Source organism: Nilaparvata lugens, chromosome 10 (assembly GCF_014356525.2).
Source record: "Nilaparvata lugens isolate BPH chromosome 10, ASM1435652v1, whole genome shotgun sequence".
NCBI lineage: Eukaryota > Metazoa > Arthropoda > Insecta > Hemiptera > Delphacidae > Nilaparvata > Nilaparvata lugens.
Window position 1 is genome coordinate 4,256,534 of NC_052513.1, and position 18,454 is coordinate 4,274,987.

General features: G+C 35.5%; 1 protein-coding gene across 2 annotated transcripts in view; it reads left to right on the top strand.

The window, feature by feature from the left end:
- LOC120353229 overlaps positions 1 to 18,454 on the top strand; it is a 163,066-nt gene that overhangs the window by 137,420 nt on the left and 7,192 nt on the right. Inside the window, exons 3-4 of one of the 2 annotated variants that reach the window (XM_039436112.1) lie at positions 1,886 to 2,093; positions 15,297 to 15,464. In XM_039436112.1, the coding sequence (XP_039292046.1) occupies positions 1,920 to 2,093; positions 15,297 to 15,464 (342 nt within the window). In that variant the 5' untranslated portion in view covers positions 1,886 to 1,919. Of the gene's footprint in view, positions 1 to 1,885; positions 2,094 to 9,898; positions 10,021 to 15,296; positions 15,465 to 18,454 lie in introns of those variants that run through there. The other variant, XM_039436113.1, reaches the window with a different exon arrangement.

Here is an 18,454-nt window from a genome sequence, read left to right on the forward strand (position 1 = left end):
GCCTCCTCCTCCTCCTCCTCCTCCTCCTCCTCACAATTTTTATTTCCATTCTGTCCTCTCACTGTCATTCTTATCCTCGTAGCTCCCTCTCTTCTTCTACCGTTTCAAAATACTTATCCCTCTACGTTGTCAGGAGATACAATCTCTCTAAATCTTCTTCCTTTCTTTCTTCAGTACACGTTCTCTTTTTCAGTGCTTCCGTTGATTCGCGTTTTTGTCGGCTTGCTCACGCTACAGCTACATCCATATTTTGTAATGGCCAAGCCAAAGCGTGTCAAGTTCATTAAAACAGATGCAGTCGAATACTGTAGTGCGACTCGTCACTTCTAACTGTCAGCATTAGATGAATTGGAAGTATTAATGTTATTCACGAATAAACACTGACAACTCACAGTGAATATCACTAACCCAACAATAACATCTACAATGGCAGCAGTATAATCTAAACAACATGAATGTTTTCCATTCAAATGATGCTGACAGTATGTCGTGAATCTCACCATAACATCAGTAACATCCTCCCTAGCAGCAGCACAATCTGATTAACTTCCATGTTTCCCGTTAAAACAATGGTGACAGTTTAAAGTGAATAGCAGCAGCTATAGCCTATCTGCAGTAGCAGCGGCATAATCCAAATAGCAGCAGTGATCCTTCGTCTTTGTTTCAACTGTGGAATGCCTGACTGTGAGAACGTGGTGTGGTGTATCCGGTGGGCAAGGATGTGAGTGTGTTTTTTGGGTGGAATTATCGAGTTTATATCAATTGAAGAAGTTGGATTGATGCGTTTCCACACTAGACTTCTTTGAGTCTGTTTGAGACGCATTATATGCATTTTTGCTATCGAAGATGTGAGGATGACATGAATCGATAATAATTAATGCTTTCCTCAACCATTACAATATATTATTTGAAACATAGAGACGCATTATATGCATTTTTTGTCTTCATTTCGAAAATGTGATGATCACATAAATAAATGAGTGCTAAGAACTTTGGGTCTTACACTTTCTGGGACTAAAGGTTTCCGACATAAGAGAGAATAGTTCTTTGCAGGTGTTGCAACACAAAGGCATTGAAATCATAGAATTAGCAAGTTAGTTGCTGGCCTGTCACCTGTATATAAATATTTATTCAATTCACTTGATATATTCATATATTCCGATTTTATAGTTTAATTATTATTTCTGCTAATATTCTAGAGAATGGTTTTCATTCAGAGACAGAAGCGTTGACATTCATGGTGGTGGGGGAGGAAATCCTAAGAAGCTTAATCTGATAAAGAGAAGCCTTCTGAAGATGTCTTCTTCTTCTGGTGCCTATCCGTTGTCGAATGTTGGCAATCATTCTGGCAATTATAACTTTGTTGACAGCCGCTCTAAATAGTTCCGGGGTGGACACTGCAAACCATGTTCTCAAGCTCTTTAACCAGGAAATTCGTCTCCTACCAACACCTCTCCTGCCAAGAACTTTACCCTGTAGTACACATTTCAACAACTGATATTTAGTTCCATTCCCTATAATGTGTCACAGATACTCCAATTTTCGTCTCTTGACAGTGTACATTATCTCCGTCTTCTTATTGAGTTGTTGAAGAACCCTGTTGTTGGTAATTTTGTCCATCCATGATTTTCAGGATTCGTCTATAGGTCCACATCTCGAACGCTTCAATTTTCTTTGTTGTTGTTTCAGCCAGGGTCCAAGACAAAGGAGGAGTCTAATTTTCAGTTCAAGGGTCTAAAGATGTATATAATAAAAATAGATTGTTTATATAATCAGTACTCAGAAAATTATTCTGATCATTATATATTTTTTTTCATTTATATTTGTACAATTTTTTAAATTTATTTCATTTTTCAAGGAAATAAACTATTGATTGTTTTTACAGGCTTTTCGGGGTGTGTTATGCGTGTGCGATTGCGATGGAAGTGCGCCTACCCCCCGCGTTGGCGTTGCCCCCACCCCCTTTCCAGCGCAGTGGAGGCGTGCAGGAGTGGCGTCACCTGGACAGTGTGACCGGCGCCCTCGAGACGGGTCGCGTCGAGACCGGGCGATGGGCAGCTACCACTAGCAATTCATCACACCATTTCGGCCAGGTAACTGACAAAACTCATCTTCAAAATTGATAAAACTCATTTGTAATTGACGAAGCACAACTTAACAAATTGCAAAAATCAACTGGAAAACTACAAAACTCAACTGAGCCACATACAAACAAAAAATTAAATTCAAATTGACAAAACTCATTAGGAAATTTACAAAACTCAACTAAATAAATTGCAAACCTCAACTCAAAAATTCCATAACTCAGCTTATGAAGTTGGCAGAATGTGTTTGTTGATTTGGAACCTCTTTAAACGACGAAATCCTTACCATAAAAATGAATAATGACAATACGTAAGGTGAATTTGACGAAACTCGAATAAAAAGTTACAAAACTTTACTGAAAAGTTGGCAAAAGTCATGTATTAATGAAAAGGAACCTCCACAAACGACGAAAACCTTGTTATAATGAGATGTTCATGAGATAATTATGAATTAATAACTAAACACATGATGAAATTGACAATACTTACTGCGAAATTGATAAACTCGACTGAAAAATGTCATAATTCAACTTATGGAATTGACAGAATGTGTTTGTTGATTTTGAATCTCGATACACGAAGAAATCCTTAATAAAAAGTGCTGTTCATTAAATTACTAATAAAGTAACTAGAAGACTTATGATGAAATTGATAAAACTCAACTGATAAAATTGCAAAACGCATGTATTTGATGATTAGGAACTTCCAAAGAAGACGAAATCATTGATAATTGAGAAAATGAGCTGTTCAAGATAGAACTCAACCAGAAATTTGTTGAAACTCAAGCTTTTGATAATATTAAACCCTCATTAACGATGAAATTCTTGATAAAATGAGCTGTTCAAAATCTCCTTGAAACCTTCAAACTATACCACAGCTTACGAAATTGACAGAATGTGTCGGTTGATTTTTAGAACCTTCATAAACCACGATATCCTTGATAAAATGAGTTGAAATAACTAATAAAATAATAACAAAACTTATGATGGAATTGACAAAATATAAAGTCAAATGAAATTTTGATAAAGCTCATGTTTTTCGATAGCAGGAACCCCCACTGACGCCGAAATTCTTGATTTGATGAGCTGTTCAAAATCCCCTTGGAACCTTTGTACCACTACATTCAGAACAAATCTATGTAACATAACATAGAAATTGAAAGACCCTTGAGCCGAATTTTTTGTGGCAAATTTCTGGCAAAACTTATGGAACTGAATCAATAATTATTCCATCTAGGTTTTAATGTAAAGCTATGAATAGCTTTTTACCTTACACTGAACACTGTCATTGTAGGATACTGCACTGGAATGACAGTGTAGTAGATTAGAAACTGAAATTTTCAAACAAATTTTTTTTTACAGATTATAGTGTTTGGACCATTTACTGTTGAAGAAAAGTGAAAAAGTAAAGTTTCATTCAAGAGTTACATGGTTTTTACGTGAGGATTTGAAATAAACCACCAAGAACTGATGACTTTTCATCTGAGTTATTGAAAAGTGTTTTGTGAGTATGAGAAAACAAATAATCATTCACCAAATGACTTTTCCTCTCAAGTATAAGCCCATACGAATGTTCATTGTCTTCTACGAAAACAAATATTGAATCTCGCAGAACTGGACAAATTCAATCACAATATGCCCCCACATCTTGCTGTACATACAAACTGCTCTACAGAAAATTGAACACTAGGTATTTCATAATAGCACCGTTTATTTTTGGCAATGATTATCACTCTGCACCAACAAAGAACACATGAACTACACCACTGAACAACTCTCTACCTATTGTGAGTTCCACTTCATTCTGTCAGGATTAGTTAGATTGGAAGTATTGATGTTATTTATGAGGAATTCTGACAGTACAGAGACTAAATACTTCGCTGGTATGTGGTGTCTGTATAAATTGTTGTTGAGATGATATCGACAAGCTCAACATACCATCTTTGCAGCCACTTGCCAGCCTAACAGGGACCTGTATTTACACGGCAATATAATTAAGACAACATCGTTTTTCATCGTGTTTTCCCACGTATCCCACGTTCTTCCTACTGACCGCCCATGTTCTTCTCCTCCTCCTCCTCCTCCTCCTCCTTCTTCTCCTCTTCCTTTTCTTCATCTTCCTCCTCTTCTTTTTTTCTCCTCTACACCTTACATATTACTTCCTGTCTACATCATATTTCTTCTCCATGCATCATCCACTACAATAGTTCCGGCCTTGACTATAGGATTCCTGTTCATTAGAGCTTGCAATTATGTTTCATATCTATCTACACATAAATCTCATGCGCTCAGGTCTATTGCATTAGTGGAGAAAAAACAATTTACTGCTACCGAGAACTATATGAGTGCAATGATCTTTTTCGCGCAAAAAGATATAGAGAGTATAGGATGTAACAAACAATCTCTGGGAAGATATTGTTCGCAGTTTCCCAAACATTTTGCTTTGCATTGTTCCTGTGTTTTATTGTGTAACAGTGTTTGTTCATTTACCAAACTCAATTACCAAAACTAGTATGCCTCAAGCTATTTTAATTAAAGCTTTCCATGATTTTCTTTCATTTGCAATAGATTGTAGAGTGTTGAAGTAGAGCATTCAAGTGAGTTTGATGCAAGATTGACCTAGACCTGGATTAACTGGATGATTTAGATAGATAGTTTAATCTATTATATGCCTATTGTTCAACTAGACTGTTATTGATCACTGATTATTGTGGTAATGGTAGTGATCTTGTTCAATTAATTAGACTTTTTGCTCAATGAAAATGGATGCGTAATGATCAATTCTTGACACTGCATTAAAGTCTCTCTGAATCAAAATTAGATCATACCAGTAATCGGTCATTGCAATATTAAAGTATATATTATTTCTGTAAGATTGTGAGACTAATATGCTTGTTCATAGTGACAGTGATCTCATTTAATTGATTAAAATTCATGCACAATAAAAAAAATGTCTAATGATCAATTCTCGATACTGCATTAAAGTCTCTCTAAGAATATTGAAGTTGGATCATAGCAATTGGTCATTACAAGAGACCCAGTTGCTTGTGTATACTACCACTATATTATTCAATTTATTAGGCTGCTTTCTCGATAAAAATTACATAAATTTGGTCCTTGCAATGTTGAATTTGATTATTTATAACATTGTGGGACACAGTTGTTTCTATATGGCATTGAAACTTTTGCATCAGATAATAGAAAAAATATTGAAATAAGTTCACGGCGACTCTACTCAATCATCCTTTTTATCCCAGATAAATCCATTGATAATATGCTATTTACCCACATTAGTCAATGGTTTAATGGATAGTATTTCGTCCAGATATCAATTGCAACACAAAATCCCACTCTCCGTGAATCTGTCACACTGGAAGAGATGTCGGTGAAAGTTGTTCCCAACAATTTATGGCTGTGAAAAAGGCCGACCATTCTGTAGGCATTACGCCCATTTAGCGTTGTTTAAATTAAACTGTCCAAAGGTTTATCGCAGTGATATTCACTCTAAATTGTCAGTATTTCTCGTAAATAACTTCGATGCTTGCCGTTTAATCAATGATGGCAGAGTTCTGAATGAATCTGACTGTAGTATCTCTTCTTTCGTGTTATGTACCCACTATCAATTACATAATTCCTGTGAACTGTAAATAAATTGGAGAAGATCTGAAAGGGGATCCGCCATTGCTCAATGGATGGGTGTTGGAAACCATGGAGGCCTAGATTATGGTTAGAAATTGTACGAATTCGATACCATGCAGTGGTTGCAACCACAGGTCGCGGTCTGAAGACCACAATCTCCCGCCAGGTGAATTTTACAGCCCACCTTGAGAAGTCAGCAGTCGTTTGTGGTCGATTCCCATTATTTGAAAGCTGTCCAGGCCGGGTAAATTTATATTTGTTTTTGTGGTCGATATATTTGGCAGCTTCGATGACTTGTTCGATTTCTCAACTGTTTATTTTTGTTTTATTACACGGCTACTGTGAAACCAGCTAAGAGAAATTGTTGTTACAGTAAATTAGATTCTGTTAGGTGTCAGGTAACATCAACTGCGAGGGAGATGTGTGCTAAGTCTCTACTCTCAATCAGTATCGATAGCTTTCCAATATAAATTTCGCACTTTTTCATTCATTCAATCATCATTGCTGATGGAAATCCAAGTCTATTTTGAAGAGTCAATTATGGCGTTAACTCATGAGCATATAATAAAATAATATAGTATAGAAGTTTTCTCTGCTCATGAGTTGGTTCAGTCATTTTGAATTTAATTATTTTTATCCTCCATTACCTCACCCACAAATATGAATTTCTTTTGATGTTATTTTCTTATCGATTTCAACTTTTAAACTATAAAGTTCCAGAGAAATGAAACTATAATTTATAGAAATTATACTAATAGTCCGATATCGGACTGATTGTAGGCCCTAATGGAGACAGAATGTCTCTACAACTCTTTCTCACATATCCAATCATTTTGTTCAAAACTTATTACAAATTCAAAAAGTACTTGACCACTTTTTACTTCTACAAAATAGTTCTATTTTATTCATTGACCCTTCAACTTTTCGCAAACATAGTCAAAAATCACAACTATTAATATCAGACTTAGAAATATACTCATCTGAAAAAATTGAACCATGTATACAGTTTATAAAGCTATACATGTCTTCTTACTAGTTCCATTTACAATATAACAGTAATTTTATAGTTTTAAATACTTATTGGATTGCCAAAATAGTGTCGCAATGTGTTGCTTCTTTTTAGTCTATTGGATTTAAGCTTACCACTTCTTCTTTTGCAATAGTGCCGTGAAGGTTTCGGCAACTGAATCTCCTCGTACCCTCTTCTCAAGGTTTAAGTTGGTTGTCTTCTTTGTGTTTCAATTATCCTTTCAACTTATTTTATCTTCCCCATCAATGTGTAGAAACTCTCGCTGCATCTTATCGATAAAGGATAAGCATAAGATATATTTCTTGTCTCTGATCTTATCCTCTCGTCATGCCACCCGACCTACCCTTACTCGACTGTCTAACCATATGTTACGGGCACACAGGCAGACAGTCGGCAGACGTTGCAAATTAACGTACTGACTACACTGGCTAGTGGCTACTCATACGTTACTGGCACATGACACAGGCAGACAGTCGGCAGACTGTTGCAAGGAAAACGTGCACACGTTGACTGCATTCTCTAGTTGCTAACCATACGTTACAGGCACACGACACAGGCAGACAGTCGGCAGACTGTTGCAAGGGAACGTGCTCACGTTGACTGCTATCGCTAGGAGGAAACAGGACAGTAATTTTGCAACCGGTGCCTCATTATGCGGTGATTGGCGCCGTCGAGACTTGCTTGCATTTCGAACAGCAGACAGCACAGTTGCACATTTCAATGACACGATTCTTTCTTCTTTTGGGCCCTGCTCGCGTGCCTTGTTAGGATGAACGTACAGGAAACAGACTCTCCGAAGACTGTAGGTGCCATCATCTGTTGTTCTATCTCTCCCGAACATATTATCGTATATTATTATTTGTGACTATTGAAAAATGAAGTAAATCAGATTGTTTGTCTGGAATAGGAGTGGGCTTACAAGAGACGGACTATTCACAGTTGTATGCTATCACCAAATTGCATGTCTTGTTGGAATGAGCTTATGAAAGACAGAGTCTCCGAAGACAACATCAAAATGTGTGCCTTGTTAGGTCAGAGTACAGGAGACTTACAGGTAGGCCTACAGTAGTAAACGTTCAGGAGAATACTCACAGATGTTTGCTATCACCAGCTTGTGTGCCTTACTAGAATGAGCGTAACAAAGACAGACTATTCGCAGACTATGACAACCACCTCCAACTAATTTTCGTGGTTGGGTTAGCGCTCAAAAGACAGATTGTTCACAGCCTATCAGACCGTCACCAACTTGTCTTTTGTCAGGTTTTAGAGCATAAGAGGCAGAATCTCAAAGCACAAGAAGCAGATAAATCTGTGCTTATCCACACTATCGTATACATTCTATCACCTGATTTGATTGTCAGGAAAACTGAAGGGAAAACTAGGACTGGAAATGCCAGAGACAGAGTATTCACAGATATGTTCTATTTTCACCCAAATAGAATGACTGCCTTGTTAGCGTAAGCGCACAAGAGACAGACTATAATGTAGACAATACTATCAAAGCTGCTACCAGCTCGTATGTTGTCTGGCTCAGATCACAAGAAACAGACTGATTGCAAATCATGTTAGAGGATCCAGTATGACACTAAATCATGTAGGCTATTATGTTTTAATGGTATATATTATATATTTTTTGCTTTTGCACAACAAACATACTATGCACATACTGTAGGCTACTATGTGTGCTATAACCAGCTCGTGTGTGTGTGTGTGCGCTCGTAAGACAGATTGCTCGCAGACTCCTTATTCTTATCGCTTCTCCATCTTCTGATTTTCCTCTCTTTCGCTTCTTGTATCCAAGTTCCTCTTTTGCTATCCAAGTTCACTGAAAATTGTTGGATATTTCCACTTGATCCTTGGCTTGTGGGTGAATAATGAGAAGAATTTTGATGAATAATAACAGCTTATAAGTATAATAGAATTTTGATAAGAAATAACAGCTTATAAGTATAATAAGATAAATATGATCTCCTCTATAGTTTCCTCTAGCGAAAAACATTTAGAAACAATAGTGCATGTTGCACTCTCAACCACCAGGAACTTATTTCGAAGCGCAAAAATTTATAAGTTAGTGCAACAGGTCTCAAGAAGTCACCCTTCCAAAATGGATACCTAGAGAACGTCTCGATCTCTCTTCCTCTTCGTCAGTCTCCTTCCTTTCTAATCTAATAGAATCCTTCTCTTCGTTTTTCTCGCACGACTCTGCTTTTGCCAATATCATTATTTTGTCATCATGTACCATCAAGCTGATAATGAACTCTCTTGTGCAGTACTATTGTATAGACGAAAGCTGCTTCTTGATTGAAACGGTCCGTCTCGCCAAAGTAAAAGAAGTTTGATTGAAAGGCGTCAAAAATCTTCTCCGCTGCATCATTTAATGCTTTTGTTAGATAAATTGAACAAGAGAAGTGATAGGATTGACTTGGAGGTTGGAGAGAGATCAGTAGATACCCTACGTATTAAGAACGATGAGATGAGTATCATATTTTTAATCAAGAATGAGTTCAGATTGTGAAAGGAAATATAGGAATATTCCCTATATTTAATATAAATACATTATTATTATTATTATATTAATATATAATATTATACATATATACTTTACTATATTATATATTTACTATATTTATTATACAGTAAGATAGACCTTTATCAAAGAAAACTCGTTTATTTTTCCTCAAAAATAAATGTGATCCAGTGAGTTGTCAATATTTCATTACTTTCATTTTCAAACTTTATCAAGTCCAACTTCATATAGAAATAAAAAGTGGAAATTCCACTTTTTGGACTCACTATAACGTAAATTTTGGCTAGTGTTTCTTGAATTCTTCTTTCCTTTCATTTCTAGTTCGTCTTTTCTTAAATTAATCCACAGATCTATCAAGATGAATCACTTCTGCTATTCTCCAACTCACGCATTTTCCTTCAAGCTCATTTTCCTCAACTCTTTTTGAGACAAGCTCAAAATACTGGGTAATCCAGCTTTCTCATAAAGCATTATACCGAACAAGTTTCTTGTCAGAGATTGAAGAAGTCTTGTTTTGAATGTAGAATCCCAAATACGTCAAATGGAATGGAACGGCATGCTTACGCTCGGTTTTCCTTGTTGGAATTCGTTAAGCTTCAGACTGGAGACTTATTTGCATCTGACTCATGCAGGTATATGATCAGTCTTGGAATAAAATCTGGATTCAGTCAAGAATATCCTCATTCATTGTTCAGTGTCTGAGTTGTGGATATGGGATACGATGTACACTTTGGTCTACAGGTAACACAATACTTGTTTATTTAGTGAAAAACATAAATATCTTCTAAAGCTTGAATTCTCATTAATTAATATAGTTTGACATTGCATTCTAATTTATTCATATAGTTTAGCATTGAATTGAATTTCAGTTAAAATTTTGCATCACTTTTTGAATTTTTCAGTTTCAACTTGTTTTAGTATACCTCACTTGAATACATTTTCAAATAATATTGAATCCAATTGATACAAGGTCTATCTCACAAATCAGCTCGAAATTGATAAGAAATTCTCATCTCACATTCTCCTCATGTAATGAATGTTATCAAAAATATTTTGATAAAGCCTGTAATCCAATCAAAATATTGATTATCTACATTACAAAATTGTGATTGAAGACAGAAGAAGTGGAACTCTTCACGTTACTCTAAAACACATATTTTTCAGGTGAATTAAAACTATCACAAGGATATAACCAATACTACGATATAACCTAGTATAAGAATATATAACCTAGAACTTAATTCACAAGGATATAACCAATCAACAAGTAAATCTTGGTTAAAGTCAGTATGTATTCTACATTAGGTACTCTAATACATTTTTGGGAAAGGAATTTTTGCGACTATTGAGATATTACTAAAGTCAGCATTCCTAACCAAATACTAGGATCTTGATTATAGACGCTATGAAGCTGTGGTCAATGCGGTAGAAACTCTCCACACCACTCTAACCAACAGTCAATACTATTCTGAAAATAAATCGGGATTTTCAAGGATATAACTCAATTTACAACCAAAATCTTGATTATAAACCAGCAATCACATTCTCTGATACACATTTCAGCTTATTCACATTGAGTCGGCTTATTCGCATTAGGCTTCTCTTATGAAACTCGTTTCATACTCTTATAATTGTTCTATATTATTATGTATTATGTTCTATATATTAGTATTATCTTATAATATTTATGTTATACCACTTTTCTGGAAAATAAATCTAGATTGTTACAAGGTCACAATCCAATTTCCTACCAAAATCTTGATAACAGCCTTACAGCTTACTCACACCTCTGATTCTGCTTATTCGCAATATACTTCTATACGTTTTTGAGAAATAAATCCTAATGATTCAATCCAATGCTCACAACCAGAATCTTGATTACACCCAACAATTTTTTGTGTTACCCTGAAACATTTTTGAAACGGATTGGAACGATTATAAGTCAATATTTGCAACAAAAATGATTGGAACGATTATAAGTCGCAACTTGTAACCAATCTGCTAGATCTCGATAGCAGACAGCTTTGAGGCTGTGGAGAGGAGAGAGCAATCAAAGCATGGGCTGCACTGCATTGGTGAATGTATCTGTATGTGTGCCCTACCGGTTTTATTTACTGGGCCGAAAGTCTGCTCAAGCTTTCTGGGTCAATGTGTCCGACTGAGTTTCACGTGGGTGGGCTGCATGCATAGCAGTGACCCTCAGCTGCAGCTGTCCACAGCTGTCTTGATTCCAACTTTCCACAGCTGCCTCTATTTTAATTGCAGACTAATTGCGATCTGTAAATTATTATTGTGATTTGTAAATCTTACTTTATTCCTTGTCTTTTCATCATTCATTGCGTAGGTGCTGCATATGAATTTACAGTCAATCAATGCTGTCGTCATTTAGGTTTTGAAAGGTTCAGGCCCCGTTGCACAAAAGCCAGTTATATTTTAATTGTGATCAATTCAACGACTGAAGAAAACTTTCTTAAAATAAGTTTTCGGTGATTGACTCTCGTGAATCTAGTTTTGATTAAAATTTAAGCTGTTTTTGAACAACCGACGCTGAATCAATTTGATTAAAATCAAGATGAGAGCAAAATAGAAGACTCGTATGATTTGAGTCATCCGACTGTTGAATCAGAGTTGAAGAATAATGACTCATCACATCTTCAGTTCTTCAGACTTCATCTGTTCATTTTCCGTAGGAATTTTATAGGGTGACATTACATATTTCCATATTGAGTGTAGCTTCTGGGTTTTAATTTTGAGTCAATGAATATATTGTATTGTTACTTGATTCTTGAGGTTTCAGGATTACTAGCTCATTTACACTCTCTACTAACTTTACTGTCCATAAACCTCTCTAATTCATAAGACGGAATAGAATCCATGTGGAAGAAATTCAGTTTGAAATTTGGAGATTAGAACTCTTGAGTTTGAATAATACTTTATACATTTTTTATAGCCGTCGCCCTCAGCAGCCTACTTCTGCCAGGAGTTGGCTGAAGGTACTTTTGTAATATCGACGGTAATCCCCTCTTATTTCAATAGTAGGTCAGTCTCCCAAAATTGTCAATGGAACTTATTAGGCTAACTGTTTTTTGCTACAGTTGTTATCCATCTGAGCTGGAGACCTTATCAAATCAATTCATTCAATTGAATCAATGATGATAAATAAGCAGCAGAGTCTTCAAATTCGAAGGGAATTTGTGAAACAAAACTGTTGCTCTTACTAAAATGTGTACTGTTCTTCTGCCTTTCGTTTGAAGAAATAATACTTTTATCGACGTGGAGTGACCTTTCTAAAACCACATATCTTTAAAGTATATTTCCAATTTCCCTCCATTTTCCAATAATACTCACAAGTCTCATTTTGAAACATGCTATTCATGATTGTTCGATTTTCTGATATCTGTAGCATAGAATAAACAATCTAGAACTTTTAGAAGTCTAGAAGTACGAAAGTTCTCTCTGCCTGTAGGTGTGTGGTGGAGAGGAGTAAAAAGTCCTAGCTCTAACTAATAAACAACATTTCCATTCATTTTCTTTAACTCGGTGTTTTTCATGAAATGTCAACATTATCAGTATACATTAATCAGTCAAATCCCAATATATATTGATCATTAGTTATTTCTAGTGTAGCATGCTAGCCACTGAAAAGTAGATTCTGTGGTACCGGATACAGCGATTCGATAGAATGACATCATAAGTCCTCATATAAGTTGTCGTGCAACCCAACGGTAAGCAATAATAAGAAAGAGAGAGAAAGAGTGATTGAGATACTCAGCTCTCTTGCGAGATTTATTCAAATTTGTCAGCATTGTTTGAATGGGAAGCTTTGGTGTTATTTATGAGGAATGCTGACAGTTTTTCGTGAATTTCACTCTAGTAGCGCCCACCATTTATCTTCCCACAGTTTTCCATAGGTCCCACTTCAACAATCCAGCTCAAAAACATTCGGCTATAAGATTCTCGGAACCGATTTGTTTAATGAGCGGCAACATATTTAGCATCGACAAACACCCATAAAAAACGGAAAACTCAAAACATTATGTGGGCCTTCTGCGCATCAGTTTATTAGCCTTGGAAAGCTCATCAATAGAACTGCTGAGTTTTATTGGTTTCATCCGGAGAATCGGTGTGATTATGTTGGTTGCCCTCTGTGAATGATTATGGGTTAGTGTTGAGAATTCGTGAAATCTACTTTAGAATAGCCTGCAGATTGATCATTTCATAGTTGGTTCTTTGAAAGTTCACTGGTGCCTCCCAGCTGTGGGTTTTCTATGCCCAATTCTTATAATTTTGGTGATTTTGGAGGCATATAATTGTTACAATTATGTGGGCTATGAGGATTTTAGAGGCTTCCATGAAGTGAAAAGCAGGATTCCAGTAATTTATTCCTTCAAAATAATAGCAAGAAATAGATTCTCGGAATCTAATTGCTCTAAATTGCAATTAGTTTATTCCAGTCAAGTTTGTCTGTTTGTAGTTCGGAGGTTTTTAACAATATGATTGCACTACCGCCTACAGGGCTTCGATTAATAATTCTTGTTTGTTTGTTCTTATTCATTCTATCAATTATTGAATTTTCACAATAATTAAGTTAGTTCGATTGCAACAATAATATAAGTTATCTAAGTTATGTAATAATGAAGAAAACATAAATATCGAACCAGATTTCTCTATTCTTATTGTATTGTTCAATGTAGAATCGATGTCTAAATTTATCGGATCTTTTCAAAACCATTGAGCTCAACATGTTGATAGTGTGTGTTTTTAATACTTGAAACAGGGCCGTTCAACTTCCTCTAACTTTATAATTTGATGGCTCGATTCCGATCCACTTCCAACACCTGTACCGGTAACTCAAATTGCAACTTATCCAGGGTTTCCAAGGTCACTTATGTAACCTAACCTAACCTAAGGTCTAATCTAACCTAACCTAATCTAACCTAACCTGACCTTACTAACCTAAGGTCTCCACATTCTTGTGGGAAACTCTCAACTGCTTTCAGAATGATACCACAAGATTTCCTGATCAGAATTCTGAATTCTGTCTTATTTCAAGTCGTCGACTTATGATTTTCCGAACAGATCTCTTATTTCTGTCTCTTTTTCAGGTCATCGACTAATGATTTTCTGTTCAGAATTCTGGTTTTTGTCTTTTTTTTCAAGACGTGAATTTATCATTTCCGAACAAATTTATGATTTCTGTGTGTTTTTCAATTCTTCAACTTATGATTTTCCTAACAGATTTCGGATTTCTGTCTCTCTCTCATGTCGTCGACTTTAATTTTTCAAACAGATTCATGATTTTTGTCTCTTAGCACTTAGGCCCGGTTGCACAAAAGTCAGTTGAATGTCAATCATGATCAATTTCATGAGAACCAATTAGAGAAGACTTTTTTGAAAAGATGGCTTCTCTGATTGGTTCTCGTGGAATGAATCATGATTAAAATTTAACCGGCTTTTGTGCAACCGGCACTTAGACTCATGAATTTCCGAACATATATATCATATCTGAGAGTACCATAGTTATATAATATGTTAAGTTACTCGAGAGAATTTTTTAATTTTTTTTGTTGTTGTGAATTTTGTTTCGATTCTTCGTTTCATAATCTACTATTCTGTATAAATATTTGCTTCTGTGCTAAATCAATTTAAATCAGGTTAAGTTTATTATAATTTCATCTCCTACTCCCACTGGCGAACAAGAGTCATCTTATGCCAGTGGTTTTTTCACTTTCCGTTTATTATTATTACACTTTGGTTGGATTGTATTGTCATGTTGAGCTTTGTTTGATTTATGTATATGTATTTATGAGTGTGGAATAAAATTTTGAATTTGAATATCTGCCTCTTTTTCAGGATGTCGAATTATGATTTTTTGAACAGATTTCTGCTTTCTGTCACTTTTTCAGGACGTCGTTGACTCATGATTTTCCTAACATATTTGTTAATTCAGTCTCTTTTATAGGACGTCGACTTATGATTTTCCAAACAGATTTCTGATTTCTGTGTCTGTTTTGCAGGTCGTCGACCTACGCGCGAGGAACCGCGCCGATGGTAGCCAAGAACAGAGACGCCAGAAGAAGCAGCTGGAGGTGTTCCAGGCGAGCATCCCCGGGGGAAGTGTGCAGGTCATCCGCAGTCAGACCACCACCAGCTCCTGGCATGGACAGAGCACCACTAGCTCCAAGGTTTGCATTCATTCAATCACTCAAGACATTCATTACAAACAACAATTACATTCATTGAGATACACTATAAACTATTCTCTGTCCAGACTGCCATAAGCGCTGAAAGATTAAGGCTGTGCAAAGGCTAAAAATGAACTTTTTACTCGTGATATTTTTCAAAGTTTTTCGATTTGTATATCATCAAGCTATAAAAATGGAAAAGTTTTCTTAGGAAAACATTTTTTTTCTGATCATTACTTTTAGAGATATGAGCGCCTAAAGTTTGAATTTTTGGGACAGAACATTTCAAATTTCGTAAGAGATAAATCCATGAGATTTAGAGGATAGATTCTTCATGATATTTTTGATCTAGTAAAACAAAAAAATTCTGAAAATATCAATTTTTAAAATATTTATTGAATTTATTAAGAATAACCAAAAATAACTGTTAGTTGAGTTATTTTTGGTAAATTGAATAACTTTTTCAAAAATTGATTTTTTTTCAGAAAATTTTTGTTTTACTAGATCAACAATAACATGAAGAATCCATCCTCTAAATCTCATGGATTTATATTCTACCGAATTTGAATTGTTTCGTCGCATAAATTCAAACCTTAGGCACCCATATCTCAAAAAGTAATGATCACAAAAAATGTTTTCCTGAGAAAACTTTTTCATTTTGATAGCTAGATGATATACAAATCGAAAAACTTGGAAAAATATCACCAGTAGAAAGTTTATTTTCAGCCTTTGCCCAGCCTTAAGCCGACCCTCGCTCCCCCACGCGCAGGCACACACGCTCGGTCTACCTGCGCCATTGATATACTACGTATACTATACGTAGTATACAGGTAGACAGACCGTCCCTTTACTCACACACACAAAAGGAGACTGCGCTTGTGTGTGTGAGTAGCAGGAGGGTCGGCCTAATCTTTCAGAGCTCATTCCTATTTAGACAGAGTATAGTTGTCAACATTGGTAGATTCTCTCACAACATTGATTCACAACATTGATTCACAGAAGGAGACTGCGCTTGTGAGTGTGAGTAGTGTGAGGGTCGGTCTAATCCTTCAGAGCTCATGCCTATTTGGACAGAGTATAGTTGTCAACATTGTAGATTCTCTCACAACATTGATTCACAACATTGATTCACAGAAGGAGACTGCGCTTGTGAGTGTGAGTAGTGTGAGGGTCGGTCTAATCCTTCAGAGCTCATGCCTATTTGGACAGAGTATAGTTGTCAACATTGGTAGATTCTCTCACAACATTGATTCACAGAAGGAGACTGCGCTTGTGTGTGTGAGTAGTATGAGGGTCGGCCTAATCCTTCAGAGCTCTTGCCTATTTGGACAAATTATAGTTGTCAACATTGGTAGATTCTCTCAAAACATTGATTCACAACCATAGTTTCAACGTTCGTCTCTCATTTATGTAGCCTATACTTGTTACCGACTCCAATACAATAACCAGCACACAAATCTCATTTGCCGCCGACAATAGCTACAACAGAAATAATCCATCCTGAAACAAAGTGAGTGAAAGCTAACCTAACCTAAAGCTGATCTAACCTAGCATGAACGAATCAGCGGCGTAGCGAATCGTGTGAGGAGTGTGGATCAGTGTCCATTGCCAACTGTTCTTTTGTTCAAAAACTGGTCTGGGCTCCTCTTTTATCTGCTAACAATAAATAATAACAATATAATAAAACAACCGAGACCGTGTCTATACATTTCGTTTCTCTATAAACTGACAGTATTGTTGATTATGGGGAGAATTGATATTATTCATTAGAAATACTGACACAACTGAGATGATGTCTACATGATCAGATCCATTTCAAACTGTCATTATTGTTTGAATATGTATCATTGATGTTTATGCATTAGGAATGCTGACAGTTTGGAGTGAATCTCAATGTAGTGAATTTATAAGATAGCTTATTTTATGCATCGATGGTCCACTTTCAAGATGACGGCCCCTGACCTACATTTTGAAAGGTGGAAGGTCCTCCTCCGTCTCTTTTTTCTGAGCAGAGGATATCGACTAAATTTACGGCTCAGTCTGCCCTTCAGTTCCGTATATTATTTATTGTTATGAATCGACAACTAATAATGTATTGTTGCTCCAGAATAACTAATTGTTTGTGTTCGTTGATGGCTGATCATCTGTATCATGTCTCATGTGAGAGTTGTACAAGCAACATGTTCTCAATATAATTGATTATTGGATCAAACTTCAGAATAAATTGATAATTTATGAGTGTAGTTGGGTGATTTTTATCATGTAAGAGTTGTACGAGGAACTACAAGCTGCATTTGTTCCCAATATAATCTACTATATTGGATTAAACTTTAGAATAAATCAATCATTTGGTGATTGGTGATTTAAATGCTGGGTGATTTGCGATGTGTATCATGTGAGAGTACTACAAGGAACTATAAGCAACATTTTGTTCTCAATATAGTAATTGATTATTGGATCAAACTTTAGAATAAATTGAATAGCTGATTGTAGCTGGGTAATCTATATAATGTGAGAATAGGCCTACTACAAGGAACTGCTCGGTACTACATGCAACATTTTGTCTCAATATAATACTTGATTATTGGATTAACAAGGAACATTTGTTCTCAATATAATTTATTATTGAAAAAAAACACTTCACTAATATGGGCTACTTTTTTCAAATTAATAAAACGATATAAAAACTTGTAGTACCTACCCTTTATTATTAGAAAATTTAAAATATTTCAACAACGACTATTTTCGACCATAGGTCATTTTCAAGTTGAAATGTGGATTTTTTTCCATTTTAAAATCATAAAATTTTCAAGTTGAAAAGGACCTATATGGTCGAAACTAGTCGTTTCAAAATATTTTTATTTTTTTAATAATAAAGGGTACTACAAGTTTTTATTAATTTATTATTGGATTATACAAGGAATATTTGTTCTCAATATAATTTATTATTGGATTAACAAGGAATATTTGTTCTCAATATAATTATTATT